We start from the raw sequence: 22623 nt of genomic DNA, 5'->3' as shown, positions 1-22623 counted from the left end.
CATATAAAAATCGATTTTTAGTGGGAAATATGAGTGATCACAGATTTTCACTATTTTCTCAATTAGAGCGTTATTTAAGAAACTACAGCCGATTTAAGATTTTTCATATAAAAATCGATTTTTAGTGGAAAATATGAGTGATCACAGATTTTCGTTATTTTCTTAATTGGAGCGTTATTTAAGAAACTAGAGCCGATTTAAAATTTATCATATAAAAATCGATTTTTAGTGGGAAATATGAGTGATCACAGATTTTCACTATTTTCTCAATTGGAGCGTTATTTAAGAAACTACAGCTGATTTAAGATTTATCATATAAAAATCGATTTTTAGTGGGAAATATGAGTGATCACAGATTTTCACTATTTTCTCAATTGGAGGGTTATTTAAGAAACTACAGCCGATTTTAGGTTTTCCATACAAAAATCGATTTTTGGTAGGAAATATGAGTGATCATAGATTTTCACTATTTTCTCAATTGGAGCGTTATTTAAGGAACTACAGCCGATTTTAATTTTTCCATACAAAAATCGATTTTTAGTGGGAAATATGAGTGATCACACATTTGCACTATTTTCTCAATTGGAGCGTTATTTAAGAAACTACAGCCGATTTTAGGTTTTCCATACAAAAATCGATTTTTGGTAGGAAATATGAGTGATCACAGATTTTCACTATTTTCTCAATTGAAGCGTTATTTAAGAAACTACAGCCGATTTAAGATTTATCATATAAAAATCGATTTTTAGTGGGAAATATGAGTGATCACAGATTTTCACTATTTTCTCAATTGGAGCGTTATTTAAGAAACTACAGCTGATTTAAGATTTATCATATAAAAATCGATTTTTAGTGGGAATATGAGTGATCACAGATTTTCACTATTTTCTCAATTGGGGCGTTATTTAAGAAACTACAGCCGATTTAAGATTTATCACATAAAAATCGATTTTTAGTGGGAAATATGAGTGATCACAGATTTTCACTATTTTCTCAATTAGAGCGTTATTTAAGAAACTACAGCCGATTTAAGATTTTTCATATAAAAATCGATTTTTAGTGGAAAATATGAGTGATCACAGATTTTCATTATTTCTTTAATTGGAGCGTTATTTGAGAAACTACAGCCGATTTAAGATTTATCATATAAAAATCGATTTTTAGTGGGAAATATGAGCGACACAGATTTTCACTATTTTCTCAATTGGAGCGTTATTTAAGAAATTACAGTCGATTTAAGATTTATCATATAAAAATCGATTTTTAGTGGGAATATGAGTGATCACAGATTTTCACTATTTTCTCAATTGGAGCGTTATTTAAGAAACTACAGCTGATTTAAGATTTATCATATAAAAATCGATTTTTAGTGGGAATATGAGTGATCACAGATTTTCACTATTTTCTCAATTGGGGCGTTATTTAAGAAACTACAGCCGATTTAAGATTTATCATATAAAAATCGATTTTTAGTGGGAAATATGAGTGATCACAGATTTTCACTATTTTCTCAATTGGAGCGTTATTTAAGAAACTACAGCTGATTTAAGATTTATCATATAAAAATCGATTTTTAGTGGGAATATGAGTGATCACAGATTTTCACTATTTTCTCAATTGGGGCGTTATTTAAGAAACTACAGCCGATTTAAGATTTATCATATAAAAATCGATTTTTAGTGGGAAATATGAGTGATCACAGATTTTCACTATTTTCTCAATTAGAGCGTTATTTAAGAAACTACAGCCGATTTAAGATTTTTCATATAAAAATCGATTTTTAGTGGAAAATATGAGTGATCACAGATTTTCGTTATTTTCTTAATTGGAGCGTTATTTAAGAAACTACAGCCGATTTAAAATTTATCATATAAAAATCGATTTTTAGTGGGAAATATGAGTGATCACAGATTTTCACTATTTTCTCAATTGGAGCGTTATTTAAGAAACTACAGCCGATTTTAGATTTTTCATATAAAAATCGATTTTTAGTGGGAAATATGAGTGATCACAGATTTTCACTATTTTCTCAATTGGAGCGTTATTTAAGAAACTACAGCCGATTTAAGATTTTTCATATAAAAATCGATTTTTAGTGGGAAATATGAGTGATCACAGATTTTCACTATTTTCTCAATTGGAGCGTTATTTAAGAAACTACAGCTGATTTAAGATTTATCATATAAAAATCCATTTTTAGTGGGAAATATGAGTGATCACAGATTTTCATTATTTCTTTAATTGGAGCGTTATTTGAGAAACTACAGCCGATTTAAGATTTATCATATAAAAATCGATTTTTAGTGGGAAATATGAGTGATCACAGATTTTCACTATTTTCTCAATTGGAGCGTTATTTAAGAAACTACAGCTGATTTAAGATTTATCATATAAAAATCGATTTTTAGTGGGAAATATGAGTGATCACAGACTTTCGTTATTTTCTTAATTGGAGCGTTATTTAAGAAATTACAGCCGATTTAAGATTTATCATATAAAAATCGATTTTTAGTGGAAAATATGAGTGATCACAGATTTTCGTTATTTTCTTAATTGGAGCGTCATTTAAGAAACTACAGCCGATTTTAGATTTTTCGTATAAAAATCGATTTTTAGTGGGAAATATGAGTGACACAGATTTTCACTATTTTCTCAATTGGAGCGTTATTTAAGAAATTACAGTCGATTTAAGATTTATCATATAAAAATCGATTTTTAGTGGGAATATGAGTGATCACAGATTTTCACTATTTTCTCAATTGGGGCGTTATTTTAGAAACTACAGCCGATTTAAGATTTATCATATAAAAATCGATTTTTAGTGGAAAATATGAGTGATCACAGATTTTCGTTATTTTCTTAATTGGAGCGTTATTTAAGAAACTACAGCCGATTTTAGATTTTTCATATAAAAATCGATTTTTAGTGGGAAATATGAGTGATCACAGATTTTCACTATTTTCTCAATTGGAGCGTTATTTAAGAAACTACAGCTGATTTAAGATTTATCATATAAAATCGATTTTTAGTGGGAAATATGAGTGATCACAGATTTTCATTATTTCTTTAATTGGAGCGTTATTTGAGAAACTACAGCCGATTTAAGATTTATCATATAAAAATCGATTTTTAGTGGGAAATATGAGTGATCACAGATTTTCACTATTTTCTCAATTGGAGCGTTATTTAAGAAACTACAGCTGATTTAAGATTTATCATATAAAAATCGATTTTTAGTGGGAAATATGAGTGATCACAGATTTTCATTATTTCTTTAATTGGAGCGTTATTTGAGAAACTACAGCCGATTTAAGATTTATCATATAAAAATCGATCTTTAGTGGGAAATATGAGTGATCACAGATTTTCACTATTTTCTCAATTGGAGCGTTATTTAAGAAACTACAGCTGATTTAAGATTTATCATATAAAAATCGATTTTTAGTGGGAAATATGAGTGATCACAGATTTTCACTATTTATTTAATTGGAGCGTTATTTAAGAAACTACAGCCGATTTTAGGTTTTTCATATAAAAATCGATTTTTAGTGGGAAATATGAGTGATCACAGATTTTCACTATTTATTTAATTGGAGCGTTATTTAAGAAACTACAGCCGATTTTAGATTTTTCATATAAAAATCGATTTTTAGTGGGAAATATGAGTGATCACAGATTTTCACTATTTTCTCAATTGGAGCGTTATTTAAGAAACTACAGCTGATTTAAGATTTATCATATAAAATCGATTTTTAGTGGGAAATATGAGTGATCACAGATTTTCATTATTTCTTTAATTGGAGCGTTATTTGAGAAACTACAGCCGATTTAAGATTTATCATATAAAAATCGATTTTTAGTGGGAAATATGAGTGATCACAGATTTTCACTATTTTCTCAATTGGAGCGTTATTTAAGAAACTACAGCTGATTTAAGATTTATCATATAAAAATCGATTTTTAGTGGGAAATATGAGTGATCACAGATTTTCATTATTTCTTTAATTGGAGCGTTATTTGAGAAACTACAGCCGATTTAAGATTTATCATATAAAAATCGATCTTTAGTGGGAAATATGAGTGATCACAGATTTTCACTATTTTCTCAATTGGAGCGTTATTTAAGAAACTACAGCTGATTTAAGATTTATCATATAAAAATCGATTTTTAGTGGGAAATATGAGTGATCACAGATTTTCACTATTTATTTAATTGGAGCGTTATTTAAGAAACTACAGCCGATTTTAGGTTTTTCATATAAAAATCGATTTTTAGTGGGAAATATGAGTGACACAGATTTTCACTATTTTCTCAATTGGAGCGTTATTTAAGAAATTACAGTCGATTTAAGATTTATCATATAAAAATCTATTTTCAGTGGGAATATGAGTGATCACAGATTTTCACTATTTTCTCAATTGGAGCGTTATTTAAGAAACTATAGCCGATTTAAGATTTATCATATAAAAATCGATTTTTAGTGGGAAACATGAGTGATCACAGATTTTCACTATTTTCTCAATTAGAGCGTTATATAAGAAACTACAGCCGATTTAAGATTTAAAATATGAGTGATCACAGATTTTCACTATTTTCTCAATTGGAGCGTTATTTAAGAAACTTCAGCCGATATTAGGTTTTTCATATAAAAATCGATTTTTAGTGGGAAATATCATTGATCACAGATTTTCACTATTTTCTCAATTGGAGCGTTATTTAAGAAACTACAGCCGATTTAAGATTTATCATATAAAAATCGATTTTTAGTGGGAAACATGAGTGATCACAGATTTTCACTATTTTCTTAATTGGAGAGGGGTTGCATTGACCAGTCGACTTTCAATTAAAGATTTCTTTATATCTTCTTTACTTTTTTTTGACAAATAATGTTTTTTAAACTTCTGAAATAGACTAAACTAAACTGTCCTTTAATTACTCACCAACAACAGCTATACCACTTAGATATACCCAAATTCGTTTCTAGTGTTTTTCCACATAAAGAAAGGTTATAAAAAAGGAACACTATTGGCAAAACCTTTTAAGGGATAGTGTCACCTTTACAACGTTTGAAGTTTAACTACCGCAATGGAAACAAAAAAAATTAAATAAAAAGAAATAGCGCTTTTTTGTGTGATTAGCAAGTATTGTTTTACCTTTAACTAGTCAACGTTTTATTTGTTGTTTTTCACAACGTTTTCCCAACCAAAACAAGACAAAACCAGAGAAATTTAAAACCCAATAAAAAGACATAAAAGGACTTGTATGATGTATGTGGCATGCAACAGCGACAACACTTACACTTACTACTTTGTCATCTTTACGAGTTTCACACATTCGCAGTAGTTGTAGATATGTAACAAGCAAAGAAGAAATTAAATTAAATAAAATAAAAAATGTAAAAAAAACTAAATCTGAACATTTTACAGTTTATTTGTGTTGGTTGTTTAGAAGTTAAGTTGGTTCATTGGTTGGTTAGTTAGTTAGCTAGCTAGTTTGGTTAATTGTAATCAACACAACATGACAATGACATGCCATAACATTAAACCGAGGTTTTCAACATTTATTATCTAACAAAAATTTTCTGGTACTAAATACTTGTAGTCTTTTTTTAGTTTAGTTACAAACTAAGCTATTCATTACTCAAACTTAACGAATAGTTCAAATGTATAGACTTTTAAAAAGTGGATAATAAAAATTAAAATCGGTCAATGTTTGTTTTTCTTCTTCTTTTTTTAAGAACCCATTCTATGCGTTCAATTTATTTGGCGAAAAAAAAGTGGGGTAATTGGAAATTTTTCAATATTTTAGAAATAGTTGAAATAAAAGTCGTAAGATTTCAGTGTAACTAAATTTGAGGTTAGAAATCAAATCAAAGAAAGAAATCAAATTATAAGCATGTCGTCTCACCCGGCCGCTAGGTGGCTACAATGTAGTATACAAAATTACTCCTAACATTAAAAAAGGAATTAAGCCAAACATAATAATAATCTTGCTTTCGGTTGATACAATCTTTGTCCGAGTATGGATCACTTACATTAGGAGACCAGGTTACTGTCAGTCAGACAATATAATGTGTTTGTTGACTAGACAGTTTCTGTTGACATGCCATCTGCATAGACACCCCAACCATCAGATTCTGCTGGAGGATCCCCTTCCCAGGCATATCTGGATGGACATCCGACACTTTAGCAGCGACATTCAAGAAGTCATCGTACGTCGACAGACTGTAAATTTCAATTGCATCAAATGGCGGTCCTTGAAGTCATTAACTACAGATGCAACGGAGTCCTAATGCGATCTCGGACTGAGAGAGATAATTATCCAGGCATTCGAGAACCATTTTAGCACAATTAAGAGCCGTCTGGTGCAGTTTCCTCAAATGCTACAGTGAAGGAATCGCCACTGGCTGTCATCAAAATCCTCACGTCACGGTGCATTTATTCAATTGTCCCGCTAGGTCATCTTGGTGTATTGCTACCAATTCAATTCACTCCTTGGACTTTCCTTGGACTGATTTGACATGGGGTCGAACCAGATAACCACATAATTCGGTACTACGGTCCTGGCTGGTCAGTTGGTTGAGGTTTCTTCGGGATCCACGTAGTGGCTGTTTTTTTAAACACAAATATGTTGTCGTATGTTGTTCTCTATGAGTGTGTCGGATGAATGAGAAGTGTGCTGGGTTGAATGATGATGGATGAAAGGTATCATACAAGTGATACCATTAAATTTTCCTTCCTTGTATGTTCAGGGAAAACTCTGTTCATACCAGATTTTCCACAGTGAGTTCTCTGTGAGTAAGAACAAAGTCCTGGGGTTATTTGTTGGATTCGTGTCTCGGTCTACCGAATAAAGTCTCCAGGTGCAGTTTTCGACTGAACAGAGGCCATCCCATCTGCGTGGGTGTATACTGAAGTGATGTTCTTGCATCTCGGAAGTTAAGTAACGGAGCAGCAATGGACAGAGATTATATAGCTCAAGCACTTGAGCAAAGTACACGTATACTGAACCGGAAATTGCCACCAATGGGACGGTGGTGAGTCGTCATAGAAGCTCACGCAGTGGTTGAAAAAAAACCACCGTGAAATAGGCCAATCATGGCAGGAGTTCACGTAAAGCACTTCGGCATTAATTTGTCCCGCACAATACACAAATGTTCGCCCATAAACCTATGGTTAGGACCGACTTAGATGCCACAGTTTCCCCAGCTCCCCAATTCGAAGCATCCTTCTTGGAAAAACTCAATTTAATTAATTTTGGTGAAAAATGTCTGTTTAAATGGCCTACATCCTTTGAAGCATAACTTTAAAAGGGGAAAGCAAAATGTTCTATATATTGAACAATGTATCTAAAAGGGTTAATAATAGTTCTCATCAATAATACCTCGCGACAAAATTACACAAATACATACAAACTTCCTAATGTCAGAGTGTGTGAACATAATTTCAGTACTTCGACGATAACAAATAATGTACGAATGTTGAACTATATGTCTGTCCAACTGTCCCATCTATCTGCATGTCTGTCTGTTAAATTTACTAGTATGTAGTGTACTCGCGTAACTTTGGCACCAACTCCAATTAAAGCATTTGTCGCTTGTTGTTTACTTAAGCAACTTTGTTCTAAAGGAAAAATAAACTAAAAACAGCAACAACAACAAAAAAGCTAATGAAAATCCGCTGAAAAGTTTTCATTACTCATACATACATGCAACAAACACACAAACTCCATTGAACACTGGGTAAAAGATATTTAGAATAGTGTGTTGTGTGTGTGTTTGTATGTTTTAGCGGATACAATTGTACACATTAGTACCCGTACACCATGTGTACGAATTGGATGTGTAGTGTACGAGTATTTAAGAGATGTATAGTTGTATTGTGTATATTGTTGGTATGTACTTATGTTTTGTTGCCATGTTATTTCTGCTGCTATTTCGCTGTTGTCATCGTTGCTATTTGTTGTTGTTACTGTTGTCGTTGTTTATTCGCACCTTTGTAAAGCTCTAACTAATTAAAGGTAGTCGTGTTCAATTCCACTGCCTTTTAGTTCTTCTTATTGTGAATTAACCCCTTCCAGCGCTTTAAATGATTTTGTTAAAACCTCCCTCCTTCCCCCCTTGGTGTATTGTTGTTACAGTTGCTGTTGTTGTGTGTGTTTTTTTTTTCTTTGTAAACTCAAGTGCTTAAATCTTGTTCATGTTCATTTAAGAAAATTTGCATTCTTTATATGCTTTATTTTTTCTTTTCTTTATTTTAACTAAAAGGTTTTTTATTTTATGTTTGAAACCGTGTCGATAACAAATCCTTAATGTTATTTGAGGTCTATGAACAATACATAAGTTGTTGTTTTCTTTTATTTTCGAAATTGAATCAACACTTTAATTTTCAAACACCTTAAATGGTTGGCGTGCAATGTTTAAAAAATTGTTGTGAATATGTAAATCGAGATAAATCTTAATGTGTGAAGTTGTAGAAGAAATTAAAGTAGTTTTTTTTTTTGGAAATTGTGTGACTACGACCTAGAATTCTATTGTTTAAATTTATTGATTTTTTTCTTTTGAAAGTAATTTAAATATTTGGAAATTTAGTTTTAATATACAAGTTTTAATTTTTTTTCTTTACAGGTAAGCGTGAGATGTATTTTTCAATTCGTATAACATATAAGGTAATTTATATAATTCTGAGCAAATACTATTAATTAAATTTGATCTTTTTCACGACATACTTTAGGCATTTAAAGCGACCAAGTAAAATTTAAAAGGAATTTTAAACAACGAATACTATAAGTGCAAAAAATCTTTCAAATATTGTAAAATCTCAGTAAGATTACGTCCCTATTCTTGCTTAAGAATGACATAAATAGAATCCCCTTTTAGTCCGTATATCCAATATAATAACATTAATGACTCGACATCATGCCAATAAAGTTTTCACATAGATTCCATTGGAAAATTTAGATTCTATTAGTCCTAGTTTACTAATATTAAAAAATCACGAACTATTATTTTTTACTCGATTCGTGAGCGAATTTTTTTATCTCTTAATATCTCTCGTGAAATTTATTATTTCAACTCATTGAAAAAAAGTAATATTAAAAAATTATTTCGCTCGATTTATATTCTCTCGCAAGAGAAATCAATTTGAATGCTCTTCCCCATCCAATATCGAACTTTCAATAGATTTTTAAAGAGTTAACTGTTATACAAGCCTTACTTTATGTCATTTATAATTATTAAATAATCATGAATTGATTGACGCTTGAAAAATCCTATAAAATTTTGCAAATTTTACTTTGAAAATCAGACATCAATACTGACTCGGTGTTCTGTTTCAAAACTGTGTTCAGCGATGAGTCTCGTTTTGATAAACGAAATCTTAAATTATATTAGATTAGAGAGAGCCCTAAGCACTGCGATCCTATTTTGGATCTTTTGTGCAGCCCATGGGTTCGCCATAATAGGTATAATTCACGTATGAAAACAACATGTTTGATTGGTTTTAGGTTGAATATATCCTTCGGTGATAGTATTGCAGCACCTAAGATTCTTTCTCGACAATGTGTGTTCTGAGATTTCCTCCTGACAGCCACAAAATATGCATAGCTTCGATATGGCGTTTCCTAGGATGAATTGATGATATCTGAGATCACAGTATCCCGTGAGTAGTCCCGTTAGTATTGTGAGATCACTTTTGTTAAGCGATAACAGCTTTTGAGATTTTCCCCTTGGTCTCCCTAAGCCCTGTTGTTGCTTCCCAGTGGCAAGCAAATTCCGATTCGACCCACGATACGCATCTTTGTTTGACGTAACCTTGTGGGATACCAAAGAATGGTTCAGGGCTGATAAGTGGGTGATGAGCACCCCTAGTTGCTAAGGAGTCCGCCCGTTCGTTGCCAGAATGATCTTCATGGCCGGGTACCCAACATATTGTTAGTTTGTTGTTTTTACCCAGTTCGTTCAATGAGAACACACAGTCCATCACAACACCCGAACTTCATACGAAAGTAAAGGGTTGAGTACTGCTTGGCTGTCTGACATTATGTAAATTCTCAGACTCCTTAACCTTCTCCTCACGCACTCTTTGGCACAGTTGAAGATGGGGTAGATTTCCGCCAAAAAGTTTGAGGGATATTTTTCCATTGAGATTGCCTTCTGGAAGTTAGGACCACAAATGCCTGCTTTAGTATCACCATCAGTATTTTGCTGCCACGATGTATGTTTGGCCCCCTCATATAGTTAGTTAGTTTTTCCTCACACCATTTGGCTGTAACATTAATTACCTGTTGCATCCTCTCCGATATCGTTACATTGTCGAAGACTGCGATTGATATGACAAGGTCGTCGGCATAACCATAAGTTCGGAAACCTAAGTCATTAAGTTTTTCAAGTAGACTATCGATTACCAGTGTCCATAATAAAGGCGATAATACCCCTCTTTGGGGACAGTCTCTAGTGGCCCATATAGTTCTCGATTTTCTACAAAGGTCAAACTTAATGACTCTTGATGTTAACATTTCTTAAATTTTTTGTTAGCATTTGATAACCTTTGGAATACATTTTATATTTAATGAAGTTAGACCAAACAGATTTCAGAGACTCCATTATAGAAAAAAATCCCCTATAGGCACGAAATAAGATCTGGTGTGGCATCACCAGATCTTATTTCTTTGAAAATGAAGCAGGATTTAAATGTGGAATACATTGCTCCGGATTCATGCAAAAGATAACTAAAACATGAAAGCTATAATAGTAATTGTTAAAAATTTTATGCAACAATTGTAATTAATTTTTTTTTTTTTTTCAATTTAAAAATTAATTGAATAACAAGTGTTCAATTTTCACACCGCATACATATAACCATTTTTTTTTTTTTGCATATTTTCAAAAAAACAATTAATATGGATTAAACTAAAATGCCTGAATAACTATAAAATTTAGTTACTTTAAAAATAACCAAACAACAGAAAAAAAAAACTATTTGTATTTTTAATTATTTTTTGTGTAATCTGTATTACGAATTTAAATAATTAAATAAAATTAATGATTAAGTTTAATCTATGACACAAATTCTGAAATTAATAAACTAGACAATAAATTGCATAAAATATAAATTAAATAAATAAAACCTCCAACTCAACGAATTGTAAGTTTTTGCAAACAAACTGACCATAAAATAAATACTTTTTATAGATTTAGTATTAAAAATATTCACTCCAACCGATAACCGTATAAAGGGAGAAAATAGTACAATGTTATCACAAAAAAGGTCAATTCTCTTATTAGTAAATTAACTAAAAATTATAAAATGAAATGCAAAAAAATTTCAATTTCCCACACACTTATACAAACAAACACTTAAATACTTAGTAGTTCGGTAATTATTGTTATTTGAGCTCATTTAAATTGTATTTATGTGGCAAGTATCTAAACGTACAAATGTATGTATGTATTTGTGTGAAAATACTACATATGCACAAATAGTTATTATTTGTATGAGTATTTGAACTGAAATTCATTCTACTTAATAAATAATTACAATTATTGCCAAATAAAACTCCACAAAATGTTTGTTTTTCAACAATTTACTTTTAACCAGAGACGCCCTAAAAATACAAATATTTCAATAATTTGTATTATTTTTGTTTAAATAAATACAATATACAAAACGCCTCTGCTAATTTATTGTAAAATATTTAATTTTCATTATTATTACTGTGGTTACCAAACAACTAATCCTTTTTCAATTATTATTTTGTATTTATTTAAACAATGCGGTGAGAGCTGGTGATGACGAGGATGATGGTGTGCAGAATATTTTTGTTTGCATACTGTGGCAAAATAATTTTGATAATATTAATGCATTTAATTTATTCATTTGTTAGAAATTAACATTTAATAATGTATATGTATATTTTTATTATGTTAATTTTGCAATATTAAACAAAAGTATTAAGTAAATTGCATGAAATTAAAGCAATTTCTAAATAAACATTTTGTATAAATGGAAAATTTTACAAACATTTCTACAAGCAAAAAAATTTATCAACAATTTATTTATGAGTTTTTAACAAGGTCGGCAACCGTTTCAAAACGGCAATAAAAAAGCGGTATTGGTATTTTGACTTTTTTCGGTATTGGTAATTTAGCGTTATCGGTATTTTGCCTTAATTCGGTATTGTTATTTTAGCGTTATCGATAGTTTGGCATATTTCGGTAACTGTATTTTAGAGTGTACTAAAAAGATATTTTAGCGATAATTTTGATATGGTTCAAATAATTAAAAAGGAAAAGTGTTATATTCGGTTATACCGAATCTTACATACCCACCATCAAATCTTATGTTTCAAAAAACGAAAATTTCGGAAAAGGTCCTATATACGGACTTTGAACAGTAGATTAATATGAACGCCAGGGTGATTTCCGGAACATGGCTTTCAATGTGGGATTGAATTAATTAATCTCCATAATTTAAAAAATAAAAAAGCGTTAACATAATTTTTAAAGGAGACCCTTTACCGGGGTCTTGGTATAGTCTAGTCTATAGTATAGTCTAGTCTATAGTATAGTCTAGTCTATAGCATAGTCTAGTCTATAGTATAGTCTAGTCTATAGCATAGTCTAGTCTATAGTCTAGTCTATAGTCTAGTCTATAGTCTAGTCTATAGTCTAGTCTATAGTCTAGTCTATAGTCTAGTCTATAGTCTAGTCTATAGTCTAGACTATAGTCTAGTCTATAGTCTAGTCTATAGTCTAGTCTATAGTCTAGTCTATAGTCTAGTCTATAGTCTAGTCTATAGTCTAGTCTATAGTCTAGTCTATAGTCAAGTCTATAGTCTAGTCTATAGTCTAGTCTACAGTCTAGTCTATTGTCTAGTCTATAGTCTAGTCTAGTCTAGTCTATAGTCTAGTCTATAGTCTAGTCTATAGTCTAGTCTATAGTCTAGTCTATAGTCTAGTCTATAGTCTAGTCTATAGTCTAGTCTATAGTCTAGTCTATAGTCTAGTCTATAGTCTAGTCTATAGTCTAGTCTATAGTCTAGTCTATAGTCTAGTCTATAGTCTAGTCTATAGCTAGTCTATAGTCTAGTCTATAGTCCTAGTCTATAGTGCTGTCTATAGTCTAGTCCTATAGTCCTAGTCTATGAGTCTAGTCTATAGTCTAGTCTATAGTCTAGTCTATAGTCTAGTCTATAGATCTAGTCTATAGTCTAGTCTATAGTCTAGTCTATAGTCTAGTCTATGAGTCTAGTCTATATCTAGTCCTATAGTCCTAGTCTATAGTCTAAGTCTAAAGTCTAGTCTGATAGTCTAGTCTATAGTCTAGTCTATAGTTCTAGTCTATAGTCTAGTCTATAGTCTAGTCTATAGTCTAGTCTATAGTCTAGTCCTATAGTCTAGTCTCATAGTCCTAGTCTATAGTCTAGTCATGGTCTAGTCCTATAGTCTAGTCTATAGTCTAGTCTCATGTCTAGTCTATAGTCTAGTCTATAGTTAGTCTATAGTCTAGTCTATAGTCTAGTCTATAGTCTAGTCTATATAGTCTAGTCTATAGTCTAGTCTATAGTCTAGGCTTTTTTTTTTTTTTTTTTTGTATAGTGGAGGAGGAAAACCTTACATAGGTCCCATAAAGGGTATGTCGGATTCCTACCGACTAAAACCACCTCCATCGTCAACACCACACTCCGCGGAACTGCCACCAGGTACTACTTCGCGGGGTGGTCAGCTTTGACGCTGAACTTCCTTAACTCTCAGAGTTCGTCTCCTAGGCCACGTTCTGGGCCTTGCGAATAATCTCTGCATCTCGCAGAGCTATATTTATTGAAGTTATGTACGTGTTCACCAATGACCAGTTATGTTCTGATTTTAGAATTGCTTCTATTATATTGTCTGTCCTTATTTGTTCGCCAATGCACGATTCCAACCTGCTTCGTAGTCCAGAGAATTGTGGGCAATTAAAAACGACATGTTCTACTGTTTCATCTAGATCTGGGCATTTCGGGCATCTTGGTGAGTTGTCATGGCCAAACCGGTATAAATAGCTCCTATAGATACCATGTCCTGTAAGGAATTGCGTCAAATGGTAGTTCAGCTCACCATGGCGTCTATTTATCCATATATTGATGTCTGGGATTAGCTGAAAGGTCCATCGGCCCTTACTTGTACTTTCCCATCTCCTCTGCCATTCCCTCATAGTTTTCTCCCTTTCTATCCGGCTTATTTCCACCTTTGGGATATGTGGGTTTCTAGATTTCTCTTCGTAGACAGCCGATAGTTCTTTGGCTGCTAAGTCCACAGGTATTAAGCCCGCTACTACATTTGCTGCTTCTGCAGAAATTGTCCTGTAACCACTACATACTCTTAGGCAGCTTCTTCTATGTATTGCAGAAATGTTTTTTCTAGATGCTTCAGATATTGCGCATTCCCAAATTGGTGCTCCATAAAGAATAACTGAGTTCTTTACCCTTGAAATTAAAATTCTTCTACTCTGTCGTGGGCCACCGATGTTTGGCATCATTCTTGCTAAGGCATTTGATACAGCTGTTGCTTTCTCACATGTATATTCTATGTGTTTCTTAAAGTTTAGGCGATCGTCAACCATTATACCTAAGTATTTAATAGATTCAGACGATTTGATTTCAGTTGTCCCCACAGTAAATGAAAGAGTCTCTCTCTTCCTCTTTCCGCTTATAAGCACTGCCTCCGTCTTATGCTCTGCAAGTTTCAGATTCATATCTTTCATCCAATTTCTAATAATTGCAATTGATTCGTTCGCATATAACTGGACTTCATCCAGGTGACGTGCTCTGACAAGGATTGCGACGTCGTCTGCGAATCCTACAACGGTCGCTTCTTCTGGGATTCTTAAGTCAAATATGCCATTGTACATAATATTCCACAGGTCCTAGGACTGATCCTTGTGGGACACCTGATGTAATATTATACGACTCCGTACCATTGTCAGTTTCGAACCACAGTGTTCTGTTTGAGAAGTAATCCTTTATTATTGCAATAAGGTAGTCGGGGACATTAAGAGATCTTAACGAGGAAATAATGTGTTTCCATCCCGCAGAATTAAAAGCATTTTTAACGTCTAGTGTAATTATGGCACAGTAATATCTATTCTTGCCTTTTCCATTGATTGCATTCTTAGCTGTTTCAGTTACGAAATTCACTGCATCAATTGTTGATCTAGCCTTTCTAAATCCATATTGCCTATCCGATAGCCCACAGGTTTCTTCTACTGCCTTTAACAGTCTCGTATAGACAATTCGTTCCAAGCATTTGCCTAAGGTGTCGAGTAGACAGATTGGTCGGTATGATTGTGGTTCACCTAATGTTTTTCCTGGTTTTGGTATCAGAATTAGTTTTTGTTTCTTCCAGATCTCGGGGAATTTCCCCTCTCTGAGACTTCTGCTGAACAGTCTGGTAAAAATCTCTGGTCTTGATTTTAGAGCGATCTTTAAAGCCCTATTCGGAATGAAGTCAAGGCCTGGTGCTTTGTTATCGCCAATCCTTGCACAGAGGTTTATTATTTCCTCCTCTGTCACTTCTATCTCGCCTTGTTGCACGATTGAATACGGCTCTGAGTACGGTTCTCCTTCCGGGAATAGAACTGATACTATTTCTCTAATAAGGTTAGGGCATGTTATTTGGGCTGACCTCTTCCCCTTTAGCTTTGACATTACAACTCGATATGCGTTACCCCAGGGATTTGCATCGGCTTCGTTGCATAGTTCTTTAAAGCACTCGGATTTACTACGTCTAATGGCTTCTTGTAGGCCTTTCCTGGCTTCGTGATATATTTCCCTTTTAGATATGAAGTCTGGTCTGCCTCTGCTTCTTTGGTATTTCTTCTACTTCTCAAGTATTCGCTTCTAAGGGCTGATATATTATCATTCCACCAGTAGTTTTCTTTCCTTCTATGGTTTGATCTCTTTCTTGGCATGGACGCATCACAAGCCATCTTTAGTGCTGCTAAGACTTTTTCTGCCATATCGGATACCGGGCCATTTTCAATTTGCTGGTATGAAAGGCTTTCGGTAAAGGCTTCTTCATCGATCTTATCTTTCGCCCATCCTTGAAATTTAAATTTGTCTGATACTATACGCAATGATGTATTGGGATTAATTGTGAAAATTACAGCCTGATGGTCACTGTGAGTATAGTGTTCACTAACATACCAATCCATTTCTTTTGATAAACTAGAGCTCACGAAGGTTATGTCGACTACTGACCCATAACCAGCTCTTCGAAAAGTGTGTGCCTGTCCTTTGTTTGCTAGAATCACGTCAAGTCTAGAAAACGCGTCCAGAAGTATTTTGCCTCTTTTGTTTGTTCTTTTGCTACCCCAATCTATTGCCCATGCATTAAAATCACCTCCTATGACAATTGGATTATGCCTAGTTGCGTCGTTCACTAGGTTGTCTATTATTTGCTCGAATTCATGTTGTGGTATATTAGGTGATATATAACAGCTATATACGAATATTCCACCGATCTTAATTCTTACGAAGCCTTGTAAATGGTGCATACCTTTCTCTATTGCTTTGTTGCCGCAGGCCCACACTGCTGCTTTACCTGTTGAATCACTTTCCCAAACATTTCTCTCAAGGTTTTTGTACTGCTCGCAAACAAGGGCGACGTCAATTTGTTGTTCACAGATGGTCTGGTTTAATAACTCCTGCGCTGCACTACAATGGTTTATATTAAGCTGAATAAACTTCATTTGTGTCTGGAACTTAACGCCTTTCTAAATATAGGACATCTATAGCTACCAGCATTGTGCTTTAGATCCGTATTCCCTCCAGCTTTACACAGCATGCAGTTCGGCTCGGCCTGACAATCCCTCACTAAATGCCCATCAAGTCCACACCTTAGACACCGATTCGATCTATCTACACTGAAAGAAAAACGCTTCGTAACCCCAATGAAACTCTTACGTTAACCTGTTTACGTTAATGCAATGAAAAGTTTCGTTAATGCTACGAAATTTTACGTTGTATTTACAACAGTTACGTTAATATTACAATTCAAACAAAATTATTATTTTTTGGTATTTCGTAGTGTCATTAATGCTACGAAACTTTTTACGTTAATATTACGTAAAACTTTAACGTGAGATTTAATATATAAATTGAATAACGAATATTTCCTAAATTAATTGTTTGGTCTAAAAAAGGTTTAATTGACAGATCCTAATTGTTTTTATGTAAATATAGTAATATTTGTAAGAAATACAGCACCCCTTCAATATTTAATGAAATATTTACGTAGCAATAATGTATTTTTTGTTTTCGAATTTTAGTTTGATAAAATATCAAAAAATAAACAAATATATATATATAAAATAAAATTATATATAAAGGAACCGAATTAATGTAGTTTTTAGCGTTAAAGTGGCTTAGTTCTTGTTATTTTGCAAATATGATAAATTGTCATTAATGAGACGAAAAACGCCACAAATTATGTCATTTTACATTAACATTTTAAACAAGTTTTTTAACAATCACGTAATGTTAATGAAACCATGTGATTAAATTAATGTAACTTGTCATTCATATAACGTAATGTGTCATTATATTTATTTGCTAAGAAATTATAACGGACAAATGTATCTTTAATGACAATTTATAGTAAATACAATGATTTTATCATTAATTTAACGTAATGTGTCATTAAAAAATAGTAAGTATTTAATATAATAATAGTAAATACAACAATTTGGTTATCAATACAACGTAAAGTTGCATTATATTGAAAGTTTCTAAAATAAATAACGGGACACAAGAGAATGTTGATGCTGATGGAGACAAAAAATCAGTTGTGTTTTAAGTTGGTACAACAACAACATAATACATTATATCAACTTCTGATTTTTGTGAGTTTCTATGCCACTTTATTTCTTACAAACAGGAGTGAAAAAATAATTTGTACAACAACAACACACAGCATCAAATTAGTTGATGCTGTGTTTGAGGGTTGGTACAACAACAACACGTAAGAAGTGCAAAAAATAAAATAGAGTTGGAACATAACGCGACATGTATAAAAAAATTACAACAACAACATAAATTGCATCACCACCTGTTTTTGAGAGTTTATTTTTAGTTTATTTTAAACAGTCAAAAAGTGAAGAGGTGCTGAGTAAAAAATATATTTGGTGTTTATAAAAAGTTAAATAGTGATCAAAATCTAATTTGGTAATTAATAATAATGAAGTGTTTTTTGTGCAAAAACGTTTTTAATGAAAATGAAAGCTACTTTAATCATTTAAAACGCTATCATTTTCTGAAATATAATGATGATTATAAATGCTGCGGAAGCATTTATAAGAATTCGTCGTCTTTCAGAAAACATGTCAGAACAAAACATTCAAGTCAAAATAATTCTACTTGTACAAATATAAAAAGTGTTGTAAATAATGAGCAAACTTTTGTAAATAATTGTGAAAATTATAAAACAGAATATAGTAGAGCAAAAGGGCATGAGGAAAATCAAAATTCAAAAGAAAATGTATGCTTTAATACATTACTTAAAAATTGTTTAATATTTCAGAGTAATTTATATTCAAACTTCCAATTTTCAAGAAAAGATGCAGAAAACATAAATGAAAACATGTTTAAGTTAATAATCCAGCCCCTTTTATCTATGTTTTGTAATTTTGGACAAACTCTCAGCAATGAAATTTATTTACAAGTTACTAAATTTACAGAAGATATTCAGAAGATCTTTGTTACTATAAAAACGGAGCATTTGCTGAAAACCAAACTTATGGAGGAGGATTTGTTTCAATCGATTGAGGAAGTGGTTGTCGATTCAAGTGGATCAATGACTCATAAGAAAGGTAAGCTGGAATATGCACAAATCAATAAAAAAATTGCATTTATGCCCATGAGGTATTGTTTTAAAAAAATTCTTGAGAAAGACGATGTTTTTATAGATATGTTAAAGTTTATTTCAAATGTCTCTTCTAGTGACTGTTTACAAAATATTGTACAGGGAGATCTTTGGAAAAAGAAATGTGAGCTATATCCAAATGAAATTGTTCTTCCATACTTTTTATATTCCGATGATCTAGAAATCAACAATCCATTAGGATCTCATTCTGCAAATACAATTTGCAACTTTTATTATAGTTTCCCTTGTCTCCCTAATGACACAAAACTACAAAATGTGTTCTTTATTTCTGCTATTAATTCCAAAGATATAAAAACTATTGGTAAAAAAAAATGCTTAAAGCCCTTAATTGATGAAATGATAAGTTTGGAAGTAGACGGTGTAAAAATAAAGTTATCAAATGGGGAAGAGTTTCACCCACACTTCATACCTATTCTTATTTTAGGAGATAATTTAGGTTTAAATAGCTTATTAGGTTTTTCAAAATCATTTAACACAACATTTTGTCGTTTTTGCACAATAAGTAAGACGGATAGTCAGAAAACCCCCACAACATTACCCGAATTGCGCCGAACATATGAAAATTATAATTTACATGTGCAAGAAAATAATGCTAAAGAAAGCGGCATTTCTGAAAAATGCATATTTAACAGAATACCATCATTTCACGTTGTAGATAATATGAGTGTTGATGCAATGCATGATGTCATGGAGGGAATATGTCATTATGACATGACCAATGCTATATTGTATTTTATTCAAGAAAAAAAATATTTTTCGCTAGAAATTTTAAATAAAAGAAAAGCACAATTTGAATATGGCGAGTTAGAAATTGGAAATATATCTCAAAATATTTTGTTAACTCATATCAAGAAAAAACATTTGAGAATGTCTGCTCGTGAAATGCTGACTTTCGTCATATTTTTTCCAATAATGGTAGGGGATTTGGTACCTTCTGACGATGAAGTTTGGCTGTTTATATTGCTTCTTATTGAGATAATAGACTTTATATTGTTGTTTAAAATAAATGCCTCTTCAATTAATGCTTTCAAAGTTAATATTGAAAACCATAATAAATTATATTTAAAACTTTTTAAAGAAAATTTGAAACCAAAATTTCATATTTTAACCCATTATCCCGATGTCATTGCTTTATGTGGACCTGTGAGAAAATTTTGGAGTTTTCATTTCGAAGCAAGACATCGCATTTTTAAAAGTTATTCACATTCCATTACTTCCAGAAAAAACGTTAGCGTATCCATAGCACGCAAGTACCAATTTTATTTTTCAAATTATTTACTTTCAGAAATTAATATAAAATCAAGCTATAGTTGCTTGGATAATGACAAAAGTGACAGTCCATTTCTTGATTTTATATCATGTAAACTTAAGAAACCCAAAAGTCTTATAAAAGCATATGACAAAGTAATATATAATAATGTTTTGTACAAAAAATGATTTTTTGTTGCAACCAGAACACAAGATTATAAAATATATAAAATCATTAATGCAATTGTTTCAGATGAATCATTGTATCTATTCGTTCAAGAAGTCTGTAATACAATATACCTTAAGCATTACACGGCATTTGAAATTAACCCAAACGACATAGGGGAATTTGCTCTTCTCAATACTGATTCATTAGTTGGACCCCCGACGACTATTATTAATACATCAAAAGGGAAATTTATGATACGCACTAAAGAATACTTTTAAATTTTTTTTAGATGAAGAAACTCAAAAAAACACGTTACAAAATCTACTAACTTCTTGGGGCCTAAATCACCTCATAAACTTTTTTCAAGGTAAACATTATTAATAATTATGTAAAAATTTAAACACACTATTAAAATATATATTTTTCAGAACAAAACATCACAAACCATGCCCTTTCCATTATGTCTGTTAATGACTTATTTGAAATTACTCAGCAAATGAAAATTGGCGACAAGATCATTTTTAAATACAATTTACAAAAGTGGAGGGCGGAGAATAACATCCCCATAATGAATCAACAAACCTTGAGTGACTCTCAGGAATCCAAAACCGTTTCATCACCTTTTTCACTGTCTCAGTCTTCTTGCAGCGAATTCGAGTTTCAAAATTCTAAAATAATAGTTTTGGACATTTTAAAACAACACACAAATGGGTGCAACATTTTAGAATATTACGAAAAAATACATCTCATCACAGAAGTGCAACGTTCATGCTTAATAAATATTATTGTTGAACATTTCGAGTCAAAGAATTTACAAATGTCACTTCAAACTAGTTACGAAATAGAAAGACAAATTTTACAAATCTTTCAATCGGAAAAATTGGAATATTATAGAACGGAACGACGAGGAAAGATATATGTGAAGTACTACAATAAGAAGAAGCAGTCGAAATTTTTTAAATATTGTGAATCCAGTTCTGACAACATTTCGGATTTAAAAGACGTCATTGGTATGTATATTATATGTCTAAAATAAGTTATTTTCATGTATTAATTTGTGTATTTTTCTACTCTCCAGAACCAGAAGATGACGCACAATTATTCCTCCAGAAAATAAAGTTCGATAATTTGACCGCTGACGAATTTAATTCAGCTTGGGCTGCATGTGTTAAATTTCGTTTAAATCAAATTAGAAATGAGTGTCAAAATATTAAAGAGGCGTTAAAGCTGTGGCCACAATATAAGGGCTCGAACGGATATAAATTTGTAGGTTACTTTTATTTTAATTTATAACCACTTCATGTTTAGAATTATATTTATTTTATAGATTGAAAGCGATTTCAATGCTATTCACAAAAACGTGCCTTCTATTTTAAGCTGGGAAGATAAATTTTTGAAACTTTATACCTTTTTGAAACATCATGCTAATATCAAAGATAGATCTGTTAACAAAATTGTAGCGACAGTAGATAAACGTGAACTGGAAGAAGGTATTTTATCATTAAATAATATTTAAATAATTTATTAATATATATTTTCTTTTTATTTTCAGATAAAGATATATTTCATCTAAAAATGCTATGGTGCCTGCATTACAATTTGTACCAAACAAAAAAGTTTTTAAGAAAAAATGTGTACGGAAAAAGGGAATACGGAAAGTTTACCATTAAAGATTCCCAAGATTCATTTATTTACATAAATGCAACGATGCAGTCTTTAGAAGACCATTTGGATTTTTTATCAGCGAAAGGCGATCCAGTTCAGCCGTTTATTTTGGGTTTAGGTGATGTAGAAACTCTTAAAATTAATTCATTTTATGTATATTTGGATGGCCAATTGATGCCATTCGCAAATTTTCAGAGAGCTTTTGATATATGCTTTAAATCGTTCCACTTATTTAATGTTGAATATCCAATGGCAAGTGGTCCGTTTTGGATGTTTGTAGAAAACTATCTTTATAATATTTCAAAAGCAGAAACAAAGAATACAAAAGTTTGTATACTACTGGATAAATTATCTCAAATTTAAAACTATTGATATTATTACTAAATTATTATTTAATTGTTTATATTGAAACAATTTTTCTATTTATTTTATTATATGAAACTGAAATTTATTATTTATATATTTTTTTTTAATTATTTATGAGTTTAATTACTGATATTCAATTTTTTCCATATAATATTTTTTCTATTTATGCAAATGCATAGTATGTATGTATATTCAAATCGAATTTAAATAATTTTTAAATATTAAATGTATGTATACATATATGTAAATATGTAG

General features: G+C 31.6%; 1 protein-coding gene across 1 annotated transcript; it reads left to right on the top strand.

The window, feature by feature from the left end:
* The first annotated feature begins 18650 nt into the window (after positions 1 to 18650).
* Positions 18651 to 22365, top strand: LOC119601500. The gene is made up of 6 exons (XM_037952458.1): positions 18651 to 18846; positions 20627 to 20704; positions 20766 to 21347; positions 21416 to 21603; positions 21665 to 21827; positions 21890 to 22365. Exons 1-6 carry the CDS (start codon positions 18651 to 18653, stop codon positions 22363 to 22365), a joined length of 1683 nt encoding a protein of 560 aa, XP_037808386.1.
* Positions 22366 to 22623: the final 258 nt, after the last annotated feature.

Source organism: Lucilia sericata, unplaced genomic scaffold (genome assembly GCF_015586225.1).
Source record: "Lucilia sericata isolate MDLA Ls3-8-SP2 unplaced genomic scaffold, ASM1558622v1 Contig000171F_arrow, whole genome shotgun sequence".
NCBI lineage: Eukaryota > Metazoa > Arthropoda > Insecta > Diptera > Calliphoridae > Lucilia > Lucilia sericata.
The sequence above is the reverse complement of the archived record's forward strand: the minus strand, read 5'-3'. Positions and strand labels throughout refer to the sequence as shown.